Source organism: Ranitomeya imitator, chromosome 6 (assembly GCF_032444005.1).
Source record: "Ranitomeya imitator isolate aRanImi1 chromosome 6, aRanImi1.pri, whole genome shotgun sequence".
NCBI classification, from domain to species: Eukaryota; Metazoa; Chordata; class Amphibia; order Anura; family Dendrobatidae; genus Ranitomeya; species Ranitomeya imitator.
In genome coordinates this window covers 429,658,864-429,682,882 of record NC_091287.1, presented here as the reverse complement: position 1 = coordinate 429,682,882, position 24,019 = coordinate 429,658,864, and the positions used below count along the sequence as shown (strand labels likewise).

Here is a 24,019-nt window from a genome sequence, read left to right as displayed (position 1 = left end):
CATCCTGTCACCATGGCGCCGCACGTGTCACAGGAAGGGGATGCAGTGCTCCGGATGGAATATACCGCTTGACCTTATACACTGACATTCTATTATATTGATTGGTGCCTGGCGATCTCTCATTTATTGGCTGTTATGGAATCGGGCTCTGATTGGTCAATGGGGCTTTTTATGCTCGTACTTTCTTCTATCCCACACCCCTTGAGAAAGGCTATTTTTGCTAAAACGCGCGTCGGGGAGGACGCTCGTGGACTTACTCCTGACCGACTACGGGTAATGACACCCGTTGACCTCTGTGCAATACTGATTTATTTTATGGGAGTTAGATGTTATGATTAGGCTATATGGGAGATGTGCAATATCTGTGATCACATGTTGTAGCATTAGATATGACCTGTTTAGCCTTTTTTGATAATCTATATAATGTTCATTGAGTATCCCATTTGTATGTGCTAGTGGGTGTAACCCCCTTCTTTTCTCCGTTTGTACCTGGTTATTTAATAAATTATTTTTTGGTTACCTTAAATACTTTTGGAATTTTTTGTTGCGGGTTTTTTTCTTTGGTTATCATGATTATTGCGATTTTTCCTGTACAATGTCCACCAATATATGATCACAACATTAGAATATTAGATCAGTTGATATAATTATTGTAATGTATGGTGTTTTGATGAGATGGTTTCATTACAAGCTAATTACGCTTGCAAAACGCTAGTGTTTAGCGGAAATACGCATGCTAATTCGGTATGCGTATTTCCCGCAGCAGGGAGTTCCGGAATTGCCGCTGAAATTTCCGCAGCAATTCTGGACGTGTACACATAGCCTTAATATGACAGAGAATTTATATAATCTGGAAGCTTGGGCTGAGAAATGGCAATTGAAGTTTGATGTACACCTGTAGGGAGGAGAACCAAGCTAACGGTCCCCCTTGTGTGTATGTGCCGGAACTGTCAGGGCTGTCATCATTGTTTCAGGGGGAAGAGATTTCTGACCGGAGCAGTTCAGGGCACCTGACTGATGGGGTCGGGTCTGACAAACAGCAGTCTGAGCGGGAAGACAGGACACTTGGCGGGGAACGAGCTTGTGAGCAGTGAGACGGTTGACTCCCTCTCGATGGACCCACGCCAGCTAGCTGAGACTGCGCACCCAGCTAGTAAGAGTGCTGAAACAGACTACCTTGAGCCTAGCGAGACATCCGCACCGGGTAGTGACCAAGGAGTGCATACCAAGTCCTTTGAGGAACGGTTACAGGATTTGGGAATGTTTAGCTTACAAAAAAGATGACTGAGAGGAGGCTTTATAGCTGTCTACAAATATCTCAAGGGCTGTCACATTGTAGAAGGATCATCTTTATTCTCATTTGCACAAGGAAAGACTAGAAGCCATGGGATGAAACTGAATGGGAGGAGACACAGATTAGATATTAGAAAAAAACTTTTTGACAGTTAGGGTGATCAATAAGTGGTACAGGCTGCCACGAGAGGTGGTGAGTTCTCCTTCCATGGAAGTTTTCAAACAGAGGCCGGACAGACATCTGTCTGGGAGGGTTTAGTGAATCCTGCTTTGAGCAGGGGGTTGGACCAGATGACACAGGAGGTCCCTTCCATCTCTACCATTCTATGATTCTACTTCGCTCACCACTGCGGAGGGGCACCGCTTAGTCCCATCCTCACGGTGCCTGCTAAGGACCGGCCAGTGCCTGTCACTGTATCCACTGGACTGTGTGCTTCTACTGCGGCCTTGTCAATTGCGGCCGCTTCCTCCACTGTGCCACCTACTTTCATCTCTACCTCACCGTGTGCTCAGATCAGGAGACCACATGCCGAAGGACCCGGAGGATTCATCATCGCAAGGAGAAAGTGCATCGCTCATCTGCGGGACCGGATTGGAGACATCTCACACCGCCTGCGGCGCCGCCGAAGGATCTTCCAGCCACCTTCCTCCACCGCACAGAGACTGATAAGTTAACCTGCTATTTATTTCTGTATTTGACTTTCCCCCATCCTCAAGTTTGCATCCTGTACCCCCCTGCTTGTACCATTACTGTTTCTATATATAATGAACCTGTTAACCTTTGCTCTGCCTGTGTGTCACTGCATCCTATGCATCTGTTAGCTTCCTACCCATCAATTTAAGTTCATGCACTTGGTCAGATGAAATAAAATGTATATTTATGTACTAAATCATAAAACAATGGGTAAAACTATCACTGAAAAAGACAAAAGCATATTGGTGGACAGTAAACTGAACTTTAATGACCAGAGCCAGGCAGCTTCTGCAAAGGCAAATAAAAATAATTGGATGCGTTAAAAGACAAGAAAAGTTCAGCCGTACTTAGAATACTATGTACAATTTTGGTCTCCAGTGCATAACAAGGTCATAACTGAACTAGAGCAGTTGCAGATAAGAGTGACCAAGGTTATTAGGGGAATGGGGGAACTGCAATACTGTCACAAGTGTGTCACGTCCTCCTGGGAGATCTGGGCTTAGAAGATCACTAAGTATTGTGAATCAAAGATCTTCTATTTAGCCTGTGTGTTTATGTCCCATATTAAATAGATTTGGTTTCATTTCATGCTGAAGAGGTTAATGATCCGTTCTATGCTGGTCAGAAACTTGCAGCTCCATTTTCAGCTGCTTCTGATCTGGTCATTACCTCTCACTAAAAAACCTGACCAGACCTTCTCTGTCTGGCCAGTGAAAGCTTTGATTCCTAGCTCCTTGGAGATGCTGTTCTGAATTGGAGATCGTTGTTACTGGAGATTATTGCGTGCTAGTTTTGGGTGTATGCTTTCCTCATTGTCTTATTCTCATTTGGTTGTTACTTTCCACTCCTTCCCTATATACAGATGTTTCCCACAAAATTAGAATATCATGAAAAAGTTAATTTATTTCAGTTCTTCAATACAAAAAGTGAAACTCAGAGTCATTACAAACAGATTGATCTATTTCAAATGTTTATTTCTGCTAATGTTGATGATTATGGCTTACAACCAATGAAAACCCAAAAGTCATTATCTCATTAAATTAGAATAATTAACAATAAATTCCTGCAAACGCTTCCTAAGCATTTAAAAAGGTCCCTTAGTCTGTTTCAGTAGGTTCCACAATAATGGGGAAGACTGCTGACTTGACAGATGTCCAGAAGGAAGTCATTGACACACTCCACAAGGAGGGTAAGCCACAAAAGGTAATTGCTAAAGAAGGTGGCTGTTCACAGAGTATCCAAGCATATTAATGGAAAGTTGAGTGGAAGGAAAAAGTGTGGTAGAAAAAGATGCACAAGCAACTGGGATAACTGTTGTGAATTCCGCTCTTGGGCTCCCTCCGGTGGTTGTAAGTGGCACTTTTGTGAGTTCTGCTCTTGGGCTCCCTCTTGTGGTTTCTCGTGGTATGGCTGCTCCTTGGAATTAGCTGTCATCAGCTGCCTCCACTTACATAGTAACATAGTAACATAGTTAGTAAGGCCGAAAAAAGACATTTGTCCATCCAGTTCAGCCTATATTCCATCATAATAAATACCCAGATCTACGTCCTTCTACAGAACCTAATAATTGTATGATACAATATTGTTCTGCTCCAGGAAGACATCCAGGCCTCTCTTGAACCCCTCGACTGAGTTCGCCATCACCACCTCCTCAGGCAAGCAATTCCAGATTCTCACTGCCCTAACAGTAAAGAATCCTCTTCTATGTTGGTGGAAAAACCTTCTCTCCTCCAGACGCAAAGAATGCCCCCTTGTGCCCGTCACCTTCCTTGGTATAAACAGATCCTCAGCGAGATATTTGTATTGTCCCCTTATATACTTATACATGGTTATTAGATCGCCCCTCAGTCGTCTTTTTTCTAGACTAAATAATCCTAATTTCGCTAATCTATCTGGGTATTGTAGTTCTCCCATCCCCTTTATTAATTTTGTTGCCCTCCTTTGTACTCTCTCTAGTTCCATTATATCCTTCCTGAGCACCGGTGCCCAAAACTGGACACAGTACTCCATGTGCGGTCTAACTAGGGATTTGTACAGAGGCAGTATAATGCTCTCATCATGTGTATCCAGACCTCTTTTAATGCACCCCATGATCCTGTTTGCCTTGGCAGCTGCTGCCTGGCACTGGCTGCTCCAGGTAAGTTTATCATTAACTAGGATCCCCAAGTCCTTCTCCCTGTCAGATTTACCCAGTGGTTTCCCGTTCAGTGTGTAATGGTGATATTGATTCCCTCTTCCCATGTGTATAACCTTACATTTATCATTGTTAAACCTCATCTGCCACCTTTCAGCCCAAGTTTCCAACTTATCCAGATCCATCTGTAGCAGAATACTATCTTCTCTTGTATTAACTGCTTTACATAGTTTTGTATCATCTGCAAATATCGATATTTTACTGTGTAAACCTTCTACCAGATCATTAATGAATATGTTGAAGAGAACAGGTCCCAATACTGACCCCTGCGGTACCCCACTGGTCACAGCGACCCAGTTAGAGACTATACCATTTATAACCACCCTCTGCTTTCTATCACTAAGCCAGTTACTAACCCATTTACACACATTTTCCCCCAGACCAAGCATTCTCATTTTGTGTACCAACCTCTTGTGCGGCACGGTATCAAACGCTTTGGAAAAATCGAGATATACCACGTCCAATGACTCACCGTGGTCCAGTCTATAGCTTACCTCTTCATAAAAACTGATTAGATTGGTTTGACAGGAGCGATTTCTCATAAACCCATGCTGATATGGAGTTAAACAGTTATTCTCATTGAGATAATCCAGAATAACATCCCTCAGAAACCCTTCAAATATTTTACCAACAATAGAGGTTAGACTTACTGGCCTATAATTTCCAGGTTCACTTTTAGAGCCCTTTTTGAATATTGGCACCACATTTGCTATGCGCCAGTCCTGCGGAACAGACCCTGTCGCTATAGAGTCCCTAAAAATAAGAAATAATGGTTTATCTATTACATTACTTAGTTCTCTTAGTACTCGTGGGTGTATGCCATTATCGTCTCTTCTGCTCGGCTATTTAAGTCTGGCTCTTTCTTCAGCCAGTGCCACTTGTAAATGGTTCCTGGTTGGATTCACATCTCTTTGGAGTTCCCTGTTATCCTGACCAGTTCAGCTAAGCTAAGTTTTTGCTTGCTCTTTTCTGTCCATAGATTGTGGACTTATCCGTTCTGTGCTTTCTATGTTTGTCCAGCTTATCAGTGTGAATTAATTCTGTCTTGCTGGAAGCTCTGGGAGGCAGATTTGCCCTCCACACCTTTAGTCAGGTGTGAAGATTTTTTGTAAACTCTGCGTGGATTTTTGTAGTGTTTTATACTGACCGCACAGTATTCCATCCTGTCCTATCTATTTAGCTAGACTGGCCTCCTGTGCTCATCCTGGTTTCATTCTGTGTATGTCTTTTCCCTTTCCACTCACAGTCATTATTTGTGGGGGGCTAATCTATCCTATGGGGATTTTCTCTGAGGCAAGATAGTTTTCCTGCTTCTTCTTTAGGGGTAGTTAGCTCTTAGGCTGTGACGAGATGCCTAGGTAGAGTTAAGAGCATTCCACGGCTACTTCTAGTGTTGTGTTGAGCTTAGGGACTGCGGTCAGTACAGTTACCACGTCCTTCAGAGCTCGTTCCATGTTGCTCCTAGACCACCGTATCATAACAGTACAAGTGGCCAAAAATGAATTAAATGCATCTCAAAAGAAGGAAAAGAAAGTTCTGAACCATTTTTTTTCTGTGCTTTGGTTTGTCTTTTTTTTTCCTCTTGATATCTGGGTGGTTCAGGATATATGCTTTGGCATGGATGTTCAGGGTTTGTTTTCTCGTGTGGATCAACTTGCTGCAAGAGTACAGAATATCCAAGATTATGTTGTCCAGACTCCAGCTTTAGAGCCCAGAATTCCTACTCCTGATTTGTTTTTTGGGGACAGATCCAAGTTTTTGAACTTTAAAAATAACTGCAAATTGTTTTTTGCTTTGAAACCCTGTTCTTCTGGTGATCCCATTCAGCAAGTAAAAATCATCATATCCTTGCTGCGTTGGGACCCTCAAGACTGGGCTTTTTCTCTTGAAACAGGGGATCCGGCATTATTGAATGTAGATGCATTTTTTTCAAGCGCTCGGATTATTGTATGACGAACCTAATTCTGTGGATCATGCAGAAAAAACCCTGTTGGCCTTGTGTCAAGGTCAGGAAGCGGAAGAGTTATACTGCCAGAAATTTAGAAAATGGTCTGTGCTCACTAAATGGAATGAAGAGGCTCTGGCTGCTATTTTCAGAAAAGGTCTTTCTGAAGCCCTTAAAGATGTTATGGTGGGCTTTCCTACGCCTGCCGGTTTGAGCGAATCTATGTCTCTAGCCATTCAGATTGATCGGCGTCTGCGCGAGCGCAAAGCTGTGCACCATATGGCAGTATCCTCTGAGCAAAGTCCTGAACCTATGCAATGTGATAGGATTTTGACTAGAATAGAACGGCAAGGATTCAGACGTCAGAATAGGCTGTGTTTTTACTGTGGTGATTTGGCTCATGTTATCTCTGATTGCCCTAAGCGTACTAAGAGAGTCGCTAGGTCTGTTACCATTAGTACTATACAGCCTAAATTTCTCTTATCTGTGACCCTGATTTGCTCATTGTCGTCCTTTTCTGTCATGGCATTTGTGGATTCAGGCGCTGCCCTGAACTTAATGGACTTAGAATTCGCCAGGCGCTGTGGTTTTTCCTTGCAGCCTTTGCAGAGCCCTATTCCTTTGAGGGGCATTGATGCTACACCCTTGGCCAAGGATAAACCTCAGTACTGGACACAGATGACTATGTACATGGCTCCTGCACATCAGGAAGATTGCCGTTTTCTGGTGTTGCATAACCTGCATGATGTTGTTGTACTGGGATTTCCATGGTTACAGGAACATAATCCGGTGCTGGATTGGAAAACTATGTCGGTGACTAGTTGGGATTGTCGAAGAGTACATAGTGACGTTCCTTTGATGTCAATTTCCTCTTCCCCCTCTTCTGAGGTCCCTGAGTTTTTGTCGGATTTCCAGGATGTATTTGATGAGCCCAAGTCCAGTTCCCTTCCTCCACATAGGGACTGTGATTGTGCTATTAACTTGATTCTTCGTTGTAAGTTCCCTAAGGGCCGACTTTTCAATTTGTCTGTGCCAGAGCATGCCGCCATGCGGAGCTATGTTAAGGAATCTTTGGAGAAAGGGCATATTCGGCCCTCTTCATCACCATTGGTAGCGGGTTTCTTTTTTGTTGCTAAGAAGGATGGCTCCTTGAGACCCTGTATTGATTATCGTCTTCTTAATAAGATCACGGTCAAATTCCAATACCCCTTGCCTTTGCTTACTGATTTGTTTGCTCAGATTAAGGGGGCTAGTTGGTTTACTAAGATTGACCTCCGAGGGGCATATAATCTTGTTCGTATTAAACAGGGTGACGAATGGAAAACTGCATTTAATACGCCCGAAGGCCATTTTGAATACCTTGTGATGCCATTTGGGCTCTCTAATGCTCCATCTGTGTTCCAGTCTTTCATGCATGATATTTTCCGCAATTATCTTGATAAATTCATGGTCGTATATTTAGATGATATTTTGATTTTTTCCGATGATTGGGAGTCTCATGTGAAGCAGGTCTGCATGGTGTTCCAGATCCTTCGTGATAATGCTTTATTTGTGAAGGGGTCTAAGTGCCTATTCGGAGTTCAGAAGGTCTCTTTTTTGGGTTTTATTTTTTCTCCCTTGTCTATAGAAATGGATCCTGTTAAGGTCCAAGCTATTCATGACTGGATCCAACCCACATCTGTGAAGGGTCTTCAAAAATTTTTGGGCTTTGCTAATTTCTATCGCCGTTTCATTGCCAACTTTTCCAGTGTGGTTAAGCCCCTTACTGATTTGACGAAGAAAGGCGCTGATGTGACGAATTGGTCCTCTGAGGCTGTTGAGGCCTTTCAGGAGCTTAAACGCCGATTTACTTCTGCCCCTGTGGTGCGTCAACCGGATGTTTCTCTTCCTTTTCAGGTTGAGGTCGACGCTTCTGAGATTGGGGCAGGGGCCGTTTTGTCTCAGAGGGAGTCTGATGGTTCTTTGATGAAACCGTGTGCTTTTTTTTCCAGAAAGTTTTCGCCTGCGGAATGCAATTATGATGTCGGCAATCGGGAGTTGTTGGCTATGAAGTGGGCGTTTGAGGAGTGGCGACATTGGCTTGAGGGAGCTAAACACCGTGTTGTGGTCCTGACCGATCATAAGAATCTGATTTACCTCGAGTCGGCCAAGTGGCTGAATCCTAGACAGGCTCGATGGTCCCTGTTTTTCTCCTGTTTTGATTTTGTGGTCTCGTATCTTCCGGGATCTAAGAATGTTAAGGCTGATGCCCTCTCTAGGAGTTTTTCACCTGATTCTCCTGGAGTCCTTGAGCCGGTTGGCATTCTTAAGGAGGGGGTGATTCTTTCTGCTATCTCCCCTGATTTGCGGCGGGTGCTTCAGGAATTTCAGGCTGATAGGCCTGACCGCTGTCCAGTAGGGAAGCTGTTTGTTCCTGATAGATGGACAAGTAAGGTAATTTCTGAGGTTCATTGTTCAGTGTTGGCTGGTCATCCTGGGATTTTTGGTACCAGAGATTTGGTTGCTAGGTCCTTTTGGTGGCCTTCCTTGTCGCGCGATGTGCGTGCTTTTGTGCAGTCCTATGGGACTTGCGCCCGGGCCAAGCCTTGCTGTTCCCGCGCTAGTGGGTTGCTTTTGCCTTTGCCGGTCCCTGAGAGGCCCTGGACGCATATTTCCATGGATTTTATTTCGGATCTTCCTGTTTCCCAGAAGATGTCTGTTATCTGGGTTGTTTGTGACCGGTTCTCTAAAATGGTCCATCTGGTACCTTTGCCTAAGTTGCCTTCCTCCTCAGATCTGGTTCCGTTATTTTTTCAGCATGTGGTTCGTTTGCATGGCATTCTGGAGAATATTGTGTCTGACAGAGGTTCTCAGTTTGTCTCTAGGTTTTGGCGGGCCTTTTGTGCTAGGATGGGCATTGATTTGTCTTTTTCTTCGGTGTTTCATCCTCAGACTAATGGCCAAACTGAGCGAACTAATCAGACCTTGGAGACCTATTTGAGATGCTTTGTGTCTACTGATCAGGATGATTGGGTGTCTTTCTTGCCATTGGCCGAGTTTGCCCTTAATAATCGGGCTAGTTCGGCTACTTTGGTTTCACCTTTCTTTTGTAATTTTGGTTTTCATCCTCGTTTTTCTTCTGGGCAGGTTGAGCCTTCTGATTGTCCTGGTGTTATTTCTGTGGTGGACAGGCTGCAGCAGATTTGGACTCATGTGGTGGACAATTTGACGTTGTCTCAGGAAAGGGCTCAACGTTTTGCTAACCGCCGTCGGTGTGTTGGTCCCCGGCTTCGTGTGGGGGATTTGGTTTGGTTGTCTTCTCGTCATGTTCCTATGAAGGTTTCTTCTCCTAAGTTTTAGCCTCGGTTTATTGGTCCTTATAAAATTTCTGAAATTATTAATCCGGCATCTTTTCATTTGGCTCTTCCTGCCTCTTTTGCCATTCATAATGTTTTCCATAGATCTTTGTTGCAAGGATTTGTGGTGCCCGTTGTTCCCTCGGTTGACCCTCCTGCTGGTTGGTGTTGGTTGAGGGAGAGTTGGAATATGAGGTTGAGAAGATTTTGGATTCTCGTTTTTCGAGGCGGAGGCTTCAGTATCTTGTCAAGTGGAAGGGTTATGACCAGGAGGATAATTCTTGGGTTGTTGCCTCCGATGTCCATGCCACCGATTTGGTTTGTGCTTTTCACTTGGCTCGTCCTGATCGGCCTGGGGGCTCTGGTGAGGGTTCGGTGACCCCTCCTCACAGGGGGGGTACTGTTGTGTATTCCGCTCTTGGGCTCCCTCCGGTGGTTGTAAGTGGCACTTTTGTGAGTTCTGCTCTTGGGCTCCCTCTTGTGGTTTCTAGTGGTATGGCTGCTCCTTGGAGTTAGCTGTCATCAGCTGCCTCCACTTATCGTCTCTTCTGCTCGGCTATTTAAGTCTGGCTCTTTCTTCAGCCAGTGCCACTTGTAAATGGTTCCTGGTTGGATTCACATCTCTTTGGAGTTCCCTGTTATCCTGACCAGTTCAGCTAAGCTAAGTTTTTGCTTGCTCTTTTCTGTCCATAGATTGTGGACTTATCCATTCTGTGCTTTCTATGTTAGTCCAGCTTATCAGTGTGAATTAATTCTGTCTTGCTGGAAGCTCTGGGAGGCAGATTTGCCCTCCACACCTTTAGTCAGGTGTGGAGATTTTTTGTAAACTCTGCGTGGATTTTTGTAGTGTTTTATACTGACCGCACAGTATTCCATCCTGTCCTATCTATTTAGCTAGACTGGCTTCCTGTGCTCATCCTGGTTTCATTCTGTGTATGTCTTTTCCCTCTCCACTCACAGTCATTATTTGTGGGGGGCTAATCTATCCTTTGGGGATTTTCTCTGAGGCAAGATAGTTTTCCTGCTTCTTCTTTAGGGGTAGTTAGCTCTTAGGCTGTGACGAGATGCCTAGGGAGAGTTAGGAGCATTCCACGGCTACTTCTAGTGTTGTGTTGAGCTTAGGGACTGCGGTCTGTACAGTTACCACGTCCTTCAGAGCTTGTTCCATGTTGCTCCTAGACCACCGTATCATAACAGATAACTGCAGCTTTGAAAGGATTGTTAAGAAAGGCCATTCAAAAATTTGGGGGAGATTCACAAGGTGTGGACTGCTCCTGGAGTCATTACGTCAAGAGCCACCAAACAGATGTATCAGGATATGGGCTATACTGTAAGTGTCGCATTCCTTGTGTCAGCCATTCATGACCAATAGATAATGCCAGAAGTGTCTTACCTGGGCCAAGCAGAAAAAGAACTTGACTGTTACTCAGTGGTCCAAGGTGTTGTTTTCAGATGAAAGTAAATGTTGCATTTCATTTTGAAATCAAGTTCCCAGAGTCTGGAGGAAGAGTGGAGAGACAAACAATCCAAACTGCTTGAGGTCTGGTGTGAAGTTTCCACAATCAGTGATGGTTTGGGGAGCCATGTCATCTGCTGCTGTAGGTCCACTTTGTTTTATCAAGACCAAAGTCAGAGCAGCCGTCTACCAGGAAATTTTTGAGCACTTCATGCGTCCCTCTGCCGACAAGCTTTTTGAATGGAAATTTAATTCTCCAGCAGGACTTGGCACCTGTCCACACTGCCAAAAGTACCAGTACCTGGTTTAAAAACAACAGTATCACTGTACTTGATTGGCCAGCAAACTCGCCTGACCTTAACCCCATAATCTATGGGGTATTGTCAAGAGGAAGATGAGAGACACCAGACCCAACAATGCAGATGAGGTGAAGGCTGCTATGAAAGCAACCTGGGCTTCCATAACTCCTCAGCAGTGCCACAGGCTGATTACCTCCATAATAAAGGTACCGTCACACTCAGCGCCGCTGCAGCGATATAGACAATGAGCCGATCGCTGCAGCGTCGCTGTTTAGGTCGCTGTAGAGACGTGAAACACAGCAACTCCAGAACGATGCAGGAGCGATCCAGTGACGTAATGGCGATTCACTTATCGTTCTCGCTGGTTGTTAGCTCCATGTAAAACGTTGCTGGCATCGTTGCTTTTGATGTCAAACATGACGATACATGCCGACCTGGCGACGAAATAAAGTTCTGGACTTCTAGCTCCTACCAGCGATGGCACAGCGGGATCCAGATCGCTGCTGCGTGTCAAACACAACGAGATCGATATCCAGGACGCTGCAACGTCGCGGATTGTTGTCGTTCTCATTGCAACGTTGCAGAGTGTGACGGTACCTTAAGGTAATACACTAAATTGTGTAGCACTACCAACATACGTTAACAAATAGACCAACACTGATAATATAAGGCACCGGGATGAGCGAGAAGGGCAAAGGTATAATCGTAATATATCATACCCCCTACCTTCATTTCAGTACAAAAGATGAGGTCAGGGTCTGTTCTTTGTGGCAAATGTACATGTGCATTTCCTGAAATAACGGGAAGTTAGAATCTTAAACAACCCCAGTGACAAGTGTGAAAATTCTAAACTTTCTAATGTTTATTTTTAATACACATGAAGAATTGGGGAAAAAAAACACTGTCAAAAATTTTGGAAAAAAATACTTTTATTAACACAAGAAACTTGATTTAAACTATAGGTCATTTTCCGGGGACACATTCTCTTTACTGGAATCTGTCAACAGGCTTTTGGATATGTCGTCTAATGGCAGAATGATGTAGGGGCTCAGATCCTGATTCCAGCAATGTGTCACTTGCTGGTCTGCATGCTGTCATTTTTATACAATCCCTGCAGAACTCGGAATGTTGAGCTGCGTATAACCCCACCCACACCCCTGATTGGCTGCTTTCTTTGGCAGCTTTCTGTCAATATTATACAGTTTACAATCAGTGGTGAGGGCGTAATTGGACTAGGAGGCATGAGACACATAGTCCTCTTGTGATAATCTCCAGCTGATAAAACACTAATTTTATTGGAACAGCAACCCACAGCCTAGTAAGTGACACATCACAGGAATCAGGCTCTCAGTCCCAGCCTCAGATTACATAGCAAAAAATCTGCTGACAGATTCCCTTTAAATGTATAAAGTCTGAGATCTAATTCCTCTGATATGACTATTTTCTGTTTGATGTTTCCAGGTGGACCCAGCAAAGCTCAAGCATTCAGTCAAGGTTGTCTTCTTTAACCAGATTTTACTCTCCTTACCCATGGTCCTCCTCATGTACCCATTTATGAAGTGGCGGGGCAACCCTTGTGGTACAGAGCTGCCCACATTTCACTGGGTTTTAGTGGAGCTCTCCAGTTTTGTGCTAGTTGAAGAAATCCTTTTCTATTACTCACACAGGTACGACAGTGAGAACAATCGGGTGAATTTGGTTGTGGTTTTATACAATAATGGTTTCACAATAGCGCAGTGTCCTTGAATATCCAATTTTGTACGCCACTAAGTTTTTAGGAATGTACTGATTAATTTCTTAATAGTCCTGAATAGACTTAGATTTAGAAGATAACATTCGGGCACTGCTAGTGGAAGCTTATGTGCTTAGAAGTGTGGATGGACAATCCCTTTAAGGCCTTATGCATATCTTCTTATTATGGATCTGTAGTCTTTTTTTGGGGGTGGAAAATGTTCTGCTATCTGGACATACTGTACGTGTGTTCGATGGGGTTTTCTGGAAGGCAAAAATATATTACAAAAGTGTTCACAAACAGCACCATGAGTGGACTGCCCCTGTAGGAGTGGTGGCTATGTATGCTCATCCCTTGGAGCACATTGTAAGTACAGTATTAATCAACTTCAAGTCAAAATTTGAACTTCAAAGAGGAACTGTCACTAGATCAAAAGTGGCCTGTGTTATCGCCTATTTTATTCTCCCTGCTCCCCTGATTATAACACTTTTATTTTTTTTTAATCCGCCATAAGGTTCCAGAGACATGGGCCTTTTTATTTAGTACTAATTTTTATGTTTTTATGAAGGAGGCGTGGCTCACATGATCCTCTCGGGCGTGTCTTTAGGCTGCTCTGCATAAATACGTCATGAGCCATGCCCCCTACTAAAAAAAAAAAAAAAGTAGCCTAAAGTAAAAGCATCGATATCTCTGGAACCATATGGCCGATTTAAAAAATGTAAAAAACGGCATACTCAGGGGAGCGGTGAGCATAAAATAAAACAATGTGGTCATTCATATCGTAAGGATGATAACGCAGATAAAAAAAAATCAGGCAGTAGAAATTTCTATTTCTCTAGATCTTTTTGTTTTCATGGAAGAAAAGCCACTAACAGAAGGGTCTTCCCTGTCCCTATTGAAAACACATGAACGCTGTCTATAATAGTTATGCCCCCTTTCTGCATCCACATGTAATAATTCCCTCCATGTGCCTTTACACAATAATAATACCCCCATTTACTAGTAATGTATTCTCCTTTATTCCTGTGTATAATAGCTATTCCCCTCACCATTTGTGACTATATATTAGTTATATCCCCCCTCTGTGCCTCCTCACAATAATGGTGCCCTCTTTGTTCCCCTACCCACAATAATATTACCACCTAGAGGATACAGTTACCATTGAAAACGGTGCCCACCTGGGGACTCAGGCAGACCCTGTACTCTCCGGTTTTCTATGTAGCAGTATTCTGCAAAATAGAAGTTATATACTGCTGTGTACTTTTTTTTTATACCATAGATTACTGTGCGCCTATACAGTGCCATACATTGGAGGCCTGTGTAAGAGAACACTTGAAAAAAAGACTGTTCAGTGTATCTAAAAGGCCCAAAGCCTGAGGCTGCACTATGTCAATGCTAAGTACCGTGGATAGAGCGCCCTCATATCTATATAAAGTGGCATTCATAAGTTGTCTTGAGCCTGCGGCTGGGATATGCTGGTTATAGGTTATCATTGTAAAAAAATGACTATACCTATAAGTTCTCACTGGAAAGAACCCTACACCTATAGGCCCCCAGATAGGCTCCGACTGCAAAACAATTAATACACATTTAGGCTTCCACTGCAAATAAATGACTACACGTATAGGATCCAACGAGAAAAAAATGACTACACCTATTATAGGCCCCACTGCAAAGAAATGACTATACCTATAGGATCCCACTGCAAAAAAAATGACTACACCTATAGGCTCCCACTGCAAAAATGAAATAATTAGACCTTCCTATACAATGAAATAAGGAATGCCAGCAGCAGCCCAGCATATGCCACATGGACCTACTTATGCTATACACTGGGGACATGGCACCTGTGGACACTTCAGATTTCCCGATGTAGATAAAATTGAGATGTGCACGTAGCCTTAAGGTACCTTCACACATAACGATATCGTTAACGATATCGTTGCTTTTTGTGACGTAGCAACGATATCGTTAAGGAAATCGTTATGTGTGACAGCGACGAACGATCAGGCCCCTGCTGGGAGATCGTTGGTCGCTGAACAAAGTCCAGAACTTTATTTCGTCGCTGGATCTCCCGTGGACATCGCTGGATCGGCGTGTGTGACACCGATCCAGTGATGTCTTCACTGGTAACCAGGGTAAACATCGGGTAACTAAGCGCAGGGCCGCGCTTAGTAACCCAATGTTTACCCTGGTTACCAGCGTAAAAGTAAAAAAAAAAAAAACACTACATACTTACCTACCGCTGTCTGTCCCCGGCGCTCTGCTTCTCTGCACTCCTCCTGTACTGGCTGTGAGCGTCGGTCAGCCGGAAAGCAGAGCGGTGACGTCACCGCTCTGCTTTCCGGCCGCTGTGCTCACAGCCAGTACAGGAGTGATGACTTATCCTGTGGATGGGCAATAACTATTTACGGTGGAAATACCCTTTTATTGGGCTGTTTAATGAGTAAATGGGTTTTTTATGAGTCGAAAAATTCTTAACCTGAAAAGCTTTTGTGTTGAACATTATTTCAGTGCATTTTCTCTTGCTTTGATGTTCTTTCTGGCCCCTTTATCGGGGACACATGCCACTCCTTGGCTCTCAGGCTTGTGGCCATGTTGCCAGTTCAGCTTACTACTATTATAACTTTACCTTGTGGCGTCCTGTTCCCACCATCTTTATCCTGCCACTGTACCTCCTTGTTCTGTACGGCCCAAGACACCTCCTTTTCCATCTCTATCCTCCGAATACATCTCTTGCTGCACTAATATATTCTATCCCTCCAGGTCACCTTTCCATATGTGATGGGCTGGAGACTCCTGAGATGGTGCTCAGTGTGGAGCTCCTGTGGGGTAAGTACAGTGACTATTGGAATATGGAGTCGTCTACATGATCTGTGACCTGCAGGGACATTAGTGGAGGAGACTACACTTGGGTTACAGTCGCTGATGGCGTCGGCCCTATCCCATGTACTACATGTGATGGATGATGTGGGGCATATTGGGGCAGTGATATCAGTCTGGGAAAGCCATATGACAGATGCCATAACATCACTGTCATGAGGGGAAAGAATCGGCAGCGAGATGACGTGACCCAACTCCACACAAAGTATCGGATTAACTCTTAATTCCCCGCCATTTGTCACAATCACTACAGCCGTCCAGCATTATAATAAAAGAATATAAAGAAGACGCAGACACAATGAATGGGGTTTATTAATTTTTATTGTAATCTATTGTATTATTTAATTTAATGTAATCATCCAGCGCCATTTATAGGATTAACTGCATAAAGAGTATGTGACCCAGAGGAAGGCGAAACAACCCCATGTGTGGGGAAAAATTCCTTCCTGACCCCATGTCCTGGCGATCGGCTAATCCCTGGGTCACTGCAGTGTCAGCGCTGGATGGGCCCTGTCACCCCTGTACATGGGGTATTATATACTTATCTAATACTTATATTTCTACCTTATCTTTATCTCTACACTATATAAAACCTATGTATAACTAAGGGGGCACTTACACTGGGCGATTATCTATACTTATCTTTTTTTTTTTTTTTTAAATATACCTATCCTTTCTTAAGGTACTGTCACACTAGACGATATCGCTAGCGATCCGTGACGTTGCAGCGTCCTCGCTAGCGATATCGTCCAGTGTGACAGGCAGCAGCGATCAGGCCCCTGCTGGGAGATCGCTGGTCGGGGAAGAAAGTCCAGAACTTTATTTTGTCGCTGGACTCCCCGTAGACATCGCTGAATCGGCGTGTGTGACACCGATTCAGCGATGTCTTTGCTGGTAACCAGGGTAAACATCGGGTAACTAAGCGCAGGGCCGCGCTTAGTAACCCGATGTTTACCCTGGTTACCATCCTAAAAGTAAAAAAACAAACACTACATACTTACCTACCGCTCTCTGTCCTCCAGCGCTGTGCTCTGCACTCCTCCTGCTCTGGCTGTGAGCGTCGGTCAGCCGGAAAGCAGAGCGGTGACGTCACCGCTCTGCTTTCTGGCTGCCCGGCGCTCACAGCCAGACCAGAGAAGCAGAGCGCCGAGGACAGACAGCGGAAGGTAAGTATGTAGCGTTTGTTTTTTTACTTTTTAGGATGGTAACCAGGGTAAACATCGGGTTACTAAGCGCGGCCCTGCGCTTAGTAACCCGATGTTTACCCTGGTTACCGGGGACCTCGGGATCGTTGGTCGCTGGAGAGCTGTCTGTGTGACAGCTCTCCAGCGACCAAACAGCGACGCTGCAGCGATCCGGATCGTTGTCGGTATCGCTGCAGCGTCGCTATGTGTGATGGTACCTTTACTTATATTTATCTATACTTATCCTTACTTATCTATACTTATCTTTTTTTTTTTTTTAATTTTAAATATACGATAACTATCATTTCTTACCTATATTTATCTATACTTATCCTTACTTATCTATACTTATATATATATTTTTTTAAATATACCTATCCTTTCTTACCTATATTTATCTATACTTATCCTTACTTATCTATACTTATCTTTTTTTTTTTTTTAATTTTAAATATACGGTAACTATCAGTTCTTACCTATATTTATCTATACTTATACTTACTTATCTATACTTATCTTTTTTTTTTTTTTTAAATATACCTATCCTTTCTTACCTATATTTATCTATACTTATACTTACTTATCCTTACTTATCTTTTTTTTTTTTAAATATACCTATCCTTTCTTAGCTATATTTATCTATACTTATCCTTACTTATCTTTTTTTTTTTTTTAAATATACCTATCCTTTCTTACCTGTATTTATCTATACTTATCCTTACTTATCTATTCTTATATATATTTTTTTTAAATTTTAAATATACGGTAACTATCATTTCTTACCTATATTTATCCTTACTTATCTATACTTATCTTTTTTTTTTTTTTTTAAATATACCTATCCTTTCTTAGGCCAGTCTCACACGTCCAGATAATTCCAGTACCGGAAAAATCGGTACCGGAATTATCCGTGTCCGTGTGCCGGTGTGTCTCTGTGGCACATCAGTGTGGCACACGTGCGGCACACGTGTGCCCACTGGGTACCACACACACCGTGCCGGAGACAGCGCTAAAGTTTAGCACTGTCCCCTGCATCTGGTGCTGAAGCCCCATTCATATCTTCCCTGCAGCAGCCTTTGCTGTAGAGAAGATATGAATAATAGTGTGTAAAATCAAGATCCAGGTCCCCAAACCCCTCCCACCCCCTGTGCGCCCCCCCCCCCCCCCCCCCGCTGTGATTAAAATACTCACCCGGCTTCCTCGCAGTGTCCTGTCCTGGCCGCACCTTGTACTGTATGAGCAGTCACGTGGGAGGGAGGGGGGTGGGGACCTGGATCTTGATTTTACACACAATTATTCATATCTTCTCTACAGCAAACGCTGCTGCAGGGAACATATGAATGGCGGCTTCAGCACCAGTGGGGGGGACAGCGCTTAATGTAGCGCTGTCTCCTGCACGGCACACGGACTGCACACGGACAACGTCCATGTGCGGTACGTGTTTTACACGGACCCATTGACTTTAATGGGTCCGTGTAATCCGTGCGCTCCCACGAACACTGACATGTCTCCGTGTTTGGCACACAGAGACATGGTCCGCAAAAAATCAATGACATCTGCACGGATGCATTGATTTTAATGTGTCTACGTGTGTCAGTGGCTCCGGTACGTGAGGAAACTGCCACCTCACGTACCGGAGCCACTGACGTGTGAAACCGGCCTTAGCTATATTTATCTATACTTATCTTTTTTTTTTTTTTTAAATATACCTATCCTTTCTTACCTGTATTTATCTATACTTATCCTTACATATCTATGCTTATCATTTATTTATTTTTTTTTAATTTTAAATATACGGTAACTATCCTTTCTTACCTGTATTTATCTGTACTTATCTATACTTATCTTTTTTTCTTTTTTTTTTTTTTAAATATACCTATCCTTTCTTACCTATATTTATCTATACTTATCCTTACTTATCTATACTTATATATATTTTTTTTTAAATATACCTATCCTTTCTTACCTATATTTATCTATACTTATTCTTACTTATCTATACTTATCTTTTTTTTTTTATTGAAGATTAAACATACCTATCCTTTCTTACCTACATTTACCTATACATTCTTATAAATACTTACCTAGAATTATTCTTTTTACCTATACTTATCCTTATCTTTTTCTCTTTTTTATAGAACATTAAATATACCTATCCTTTCTTACCTATAATTACCTATACTTATCACTTATAGTTATGTATTTGGAGGTCCCTGATGGTGTTGGACATCCGATGTTCTGGTCTTCTCGGCCTGGTCTTCTGGAAGCTCAGGTACGCAGCTTGCTCTGATATTATTGAGCTGGTGTCTTGTTGAGGGTTTTCAGTTGAAAAATGGAAACCCTCCAAACAGCTTAAAAGCATGGAACCTGGGATGACGCTTAGTTGCCTATAGAAAAAAAATGCAGAAAAAAGTCATGGTGAACTTAGTGAGTAATCAAACAGTTTTGACTTTAAGTATTGAAAATAATAGTTCAATATTAAAAGGAACCTGTCACCAGGTTAGTACCATATGAGGTAAGGCCAGTACCTTTCATCCCTGATATACAGCATTCTAATATGCTGTATATATGCCCCCAACCTCAAACTGCAAGACAAGCGAGACCTTTTATAATATTCACCTACGGGAGGTCAGGTCCGATGGGCATCGCTGTCTTGGTCCGATGGCTCCCTTCTTGCAATGCCGTCGTCTTTCTTGCTTCGTGTGGATGAGGCGTCCTTCGTCATCCACACAGTGTCCCCAGTATCACACTCCTGCGCAGGCGTACTTCTCTCAGCCCTCAGGATCAATGTCCTGCACTGCGCATGCACCAGGAAAGTTCAAAGAGCTCCGCCGCATGCGCACTGCAGGACTTTACTCTGCCCCCTGGTCATAAGTACGTTTGCTAAGGAGCGCAATTCCGGGGACATTGTGTGGATGATGTAGGACACGTCATCCACATGAAGCAAGAAGGGGAACGGCATCGCTAGAAGAAGGAAGGCACCGGACCTACACCAGCGATGCCCATCGAACCCGAACGCCCTGTAGGTGAGTGTGTAAAAGGTCTTTTTCTTGTCTTGCATGTTGGAATGGGGGCAGATATACAGCACATTAGAATGATGTATATCAGGGCTGAAAGGTCTCGTATGGGACAAACCTGGTGACAGGTTCCCTTTAAAGGAACGCTTTCAAATGTGAATATAATATCTTAGAGACAAAACCAGCACCACGAGCATTGCAGCTGACGTCTGGTCACTTCATTGAGCTGCAGCACCACTAATCATCTCTATGGCCGGTCAGATTTCTGTCCCATTATACATAGGATGCAGAAGTATGTGCAGGTAACAGGCAATAGCCCAAGTATGGTGAGAACGAGAAGTGTTTATATCAGTACAGTCTGTACTTATCACTTCAGCTCTGAACACTTTCACCTGTTTACAGACTCTTTCCGAATTGAAAAAAAACCAGGAAGAGCAAAAGGAGGAGTCACCGAGCCGCAGGAAAGAAATGTCAGGACAAAGAGGTCTCTATAAAGTAAAAACACCTTTATTATCTAGTACGGTAAATGGTGTCACAGAAGGCGCTCACAAACAACATGAATAAGGCAAATATTATATAAAAAGTAATAATCAAACATCATGGAAACACAGCAGCAGTTGGTATATAGGAAAGATACCTCTTTGTCCTGATACTTATTTCCTGCAATAAGTGACCTGCGTCTCGGTGCCTCCTCCTTTGGTCTTCCTTGTTTTCCGAGTGGTTTTTCCATTCTTTCTCCACACCAGTATACACTGGTATTTTTTTACTCTAATATATTTTGTTCTTCCTGGTGTCTCTCGTTCTCTTGTACCTATAGGTCTTTCTGAATTGGCCTAGCTCCATCAGTTCTGTTTTTTGACAAAAATGTGTTCCTATTTTTTGTTTTATTTTTCATCTGGTCTAAATTAGCAGTGGAGACTATGAAAAGGAGAAATGTTATTTAAAAATGTAAATTAATCTTCTTTAGAATCACTTCCAGGTCTGCAGGAAAAATATAAAAATCTTATGAACTGCTCCTTATGGAGGGCTCATGTAAATTTTTTTTACCAAGGGCGGTTTTCTCTAGCTCCAGCTACAGACGGCTATGCAATGCTTTGTCTGATTAAAGGGAATCTGTCACCCCCAAAAATCGTATATGAGCTAAGGCCACCGCCATCAGGGGCTTATCTACAGCATTCTGTAATGCTGTAGATAAGCCCCCGATGTAAACTGAAAGGTAAGAGAAACAGGTTATATTATACTCACCCAGGGGCGGTCCTGGTTAATTTCGGGTCTGATGGGTGCGGCGCCTCCTATCTTCATACGATGACGTCCTCTTCTTGTCTTCCTGCCGCGGCTCCTGTTGAGGGCAGAGCAAAGTCCTGCAGTGCGCAGGCGCCAGGAAAGGTCAGAGAGGCCCAGCAGTACTTTGCTCTGCCCTCAACAGGAGCCGCGGCAGGAAGACAAGAAGAGGACATCATGGAATGAAGATAGGAGGCCCTGGACCTGGACCGAGACACCTATCGGACCCGAAACGAAAAGGGACCGCCCCTGGGTGAGTATAATATAACCTGTTTTTCTTACCTTTCAGGTTACATCGGGGGCTTATCTACAGCATTCTGTAATGCTGTAGATAAGCCCCTGATGCCAGTGGCCTTAGCTCATACGATTTTTGGGGTGACAGATTCCCTTTAAATGGCTTGTACCTAACAGAACTTATAACTAGTTAATTATTTGCATGTAACCCTCAAAAGGGCCTGAAAGAAGAACAATCCTATAGACTAGACATACACTGCTAAGAGATTACATTGTCCAATAACGCGAGCCAAATTATTTTCCAACCCTGACACTAAACATAATGTATCACAGAACCAAAAGCGTAGACGATTGTGGGAGAGAATGTTATTGGGAGAATTCTGCCCATTACTTACTACAGGGATGTACGGTGGGGCCATCCTAAGGGCTTCCACAGAGACCCAATCGATTCCCTGGAAGAAGAGGTGTTCTCGGATGTCACCATGGACTCCTAGTCGCTGAACAGGATCTTCCTGGAGGAGCTGAAAAGGAGAAATGTATTTAGGATTTAGTACGTGAACCCTGTGATCTGACCAGTAAAGATTATACACAGTGATCACTTCTGATTGTTGCTCTCCATGACGCGTTGTCTGCTGTGATGGTATATGATAGCGATATTTAGTGATGAGGGGGTGCAAGCAATGGATTTCTACTTCTCTTATCCATAATTGGACATTGTAAATGTTGTTTACAAGGTTGAGGATTGGGAGATGTCTGTGTAAGGCTGTGTTCAGTACAATTACAGCCTCCGGGTCAGGAACTACTAACATTGTATGACCCCAATACTAGACCCTTATACCGGGAACATACTGACCTGTTCAATGATGTCCTTGGCGCCGGAGGAAGACTCATAAAACACTGCGGGATTGTAGGTAGAAGAACTGGTCAGCATCTCGTTTATGATGACTCCAAGCGAGAACCAGTCTACTCCGGCGTTATACTCCTGCATGTCCAGGATCTGCCATAGAGCAGCATTATTAGTAGTGCCACCTCCTGTCACCGCACTTATGTCACTCATACTGTTATGTGATCCTATAGTAATGGCAGTAAGTCTTACTACTCAGTCAGGAGGCACAAAGGATCTTCCATATTTATGCTCCATAAATGAAATTAATAAAATATATTAACAATCAGAGTGAATGTAATATATATGGGTGTGACGGCGCACACAACGCTCGGCTCACACTGTAACCCCTTCATACCAAGAGATTTTCAGCTTTTTTTGTTTTAGCATTTTCCTTCTTTCAAGAGCCATAACTTTTTTATTTTTCCGTCCACATAACTATATGAGGGCTTGTCTTTTGAAGGACGAGTTGTACTTGACATCATTCATTTTATCATGTGATGCACTTAAATTTTTTTTATTTACCATGTTCATTATGTGATAAAACTGAAAATATGATTATCCAGGTCAGTGAAATTACTCATACCAAAAATGTATATATTTTTTTATTTAAGTGGTGAAAAAGAAAATCTTAGATTTGTAAAAAAAAACAACCTTTACTTGTGTTGCCATTTTCTGAGATCATGATCATGTCATGGGCCCTTTGATGGGAGTATGGAAAAACGCACACCCCCACCTGCGCATGTTAAATGCCATTGTCTGAGATTGACAGCAGGATTTAACAGGTTAACAGACGTAGACAGAGCAGTGTCACACCCTGAGCTGATAAAGACACATGATGGCTCATTAAATCACCCATCATCTGCCGGAAAAGATGAAGGCTCTGCGGGTGAGCCCGCATGAAAGTAGAGACACAACATATATCTGGCATGTCCGCCATATGCCATGAAGGGGTTAAGGAGCTATCTGTGGCATTATGGCTGATAGTATTGGGGTGGCGGCTGGCCTTGTCTAATATACACGGAGCAGCGTAGTCCAATGTACTTGATACATCCAATGCGTGTTATATAATAAATGCACATAAAAGAACACATTTTCCTGTATCATCATTACACATTTTATTAACCCTTTCGGACATCTATGGTCAGGATAACTCAGCATTACACCTGGTCGGCCATAGTTCACTATCCATGTAGACACGTAGGCTGGGAAGAGTAGGAGGCTCTGGTCCTCCCATTTGGTGATTGTGGGGTACATAGCAGTGCAGCCCCCAGAGGTCACACATTTCTCACCTTTTCTGGGGATGGGTGATATTTATAATGAAAATCATTTATAGGGGGTTTCTAATACTTTATATTGATGAGCAGAACAGATCATCAATATAAGAATGGTGGGAGCCAACACCCGGCAGTCCCACTGATTAGCTGTTATCACCTCCGCCGGTGGTTGGATATAACCAATAAACAGACGTCACAGCTCCCCTCACTGGTTAGTGGCGATTGCTGGTACTACAGATTAGTCCCTACTGAAATGAACACGGTCTGATCTGCAGTCCTCAGTACTGACCACTAAACAGTACAGAGGTGCGA

General features: G+C 43.3%; 1 protein-coding gene across 1 annotated transcript in view; it reads right to left on the bottom strand.

The window, feature by feature from the left end:
* Window positions 1–18,219: 18,219 nt before the first annotated feature.
* Window positions 18,220–24,019, bottom strand: part of LOC138642822 (protein kinase C theta type-like) — a 54,419-nt gene continuing 48,619 nt past the window's right edge. Inside the window, exons 6-8 of the mRNA XM_069731353.1 lie at window positions 22,401–22,544; window positions 21,943–22,068; window positions 18,220–19,402 (exon numbers count right to left, since the gene is read on the bottom strand). Of these exons, the coding sequence (XP_069587454.1) occupies window positions 19,337–19,402; window positions 21,943–22,068; window positions 22,401–22,544 (336 nt within the window). The 3' untranslated portion in view covers window positions 18,220–19,336. The remainder of the gene's footprint in view (window positions 19,403–21,942; window positions 22,069–22,400; window positions 22,545–24,019) is intronic.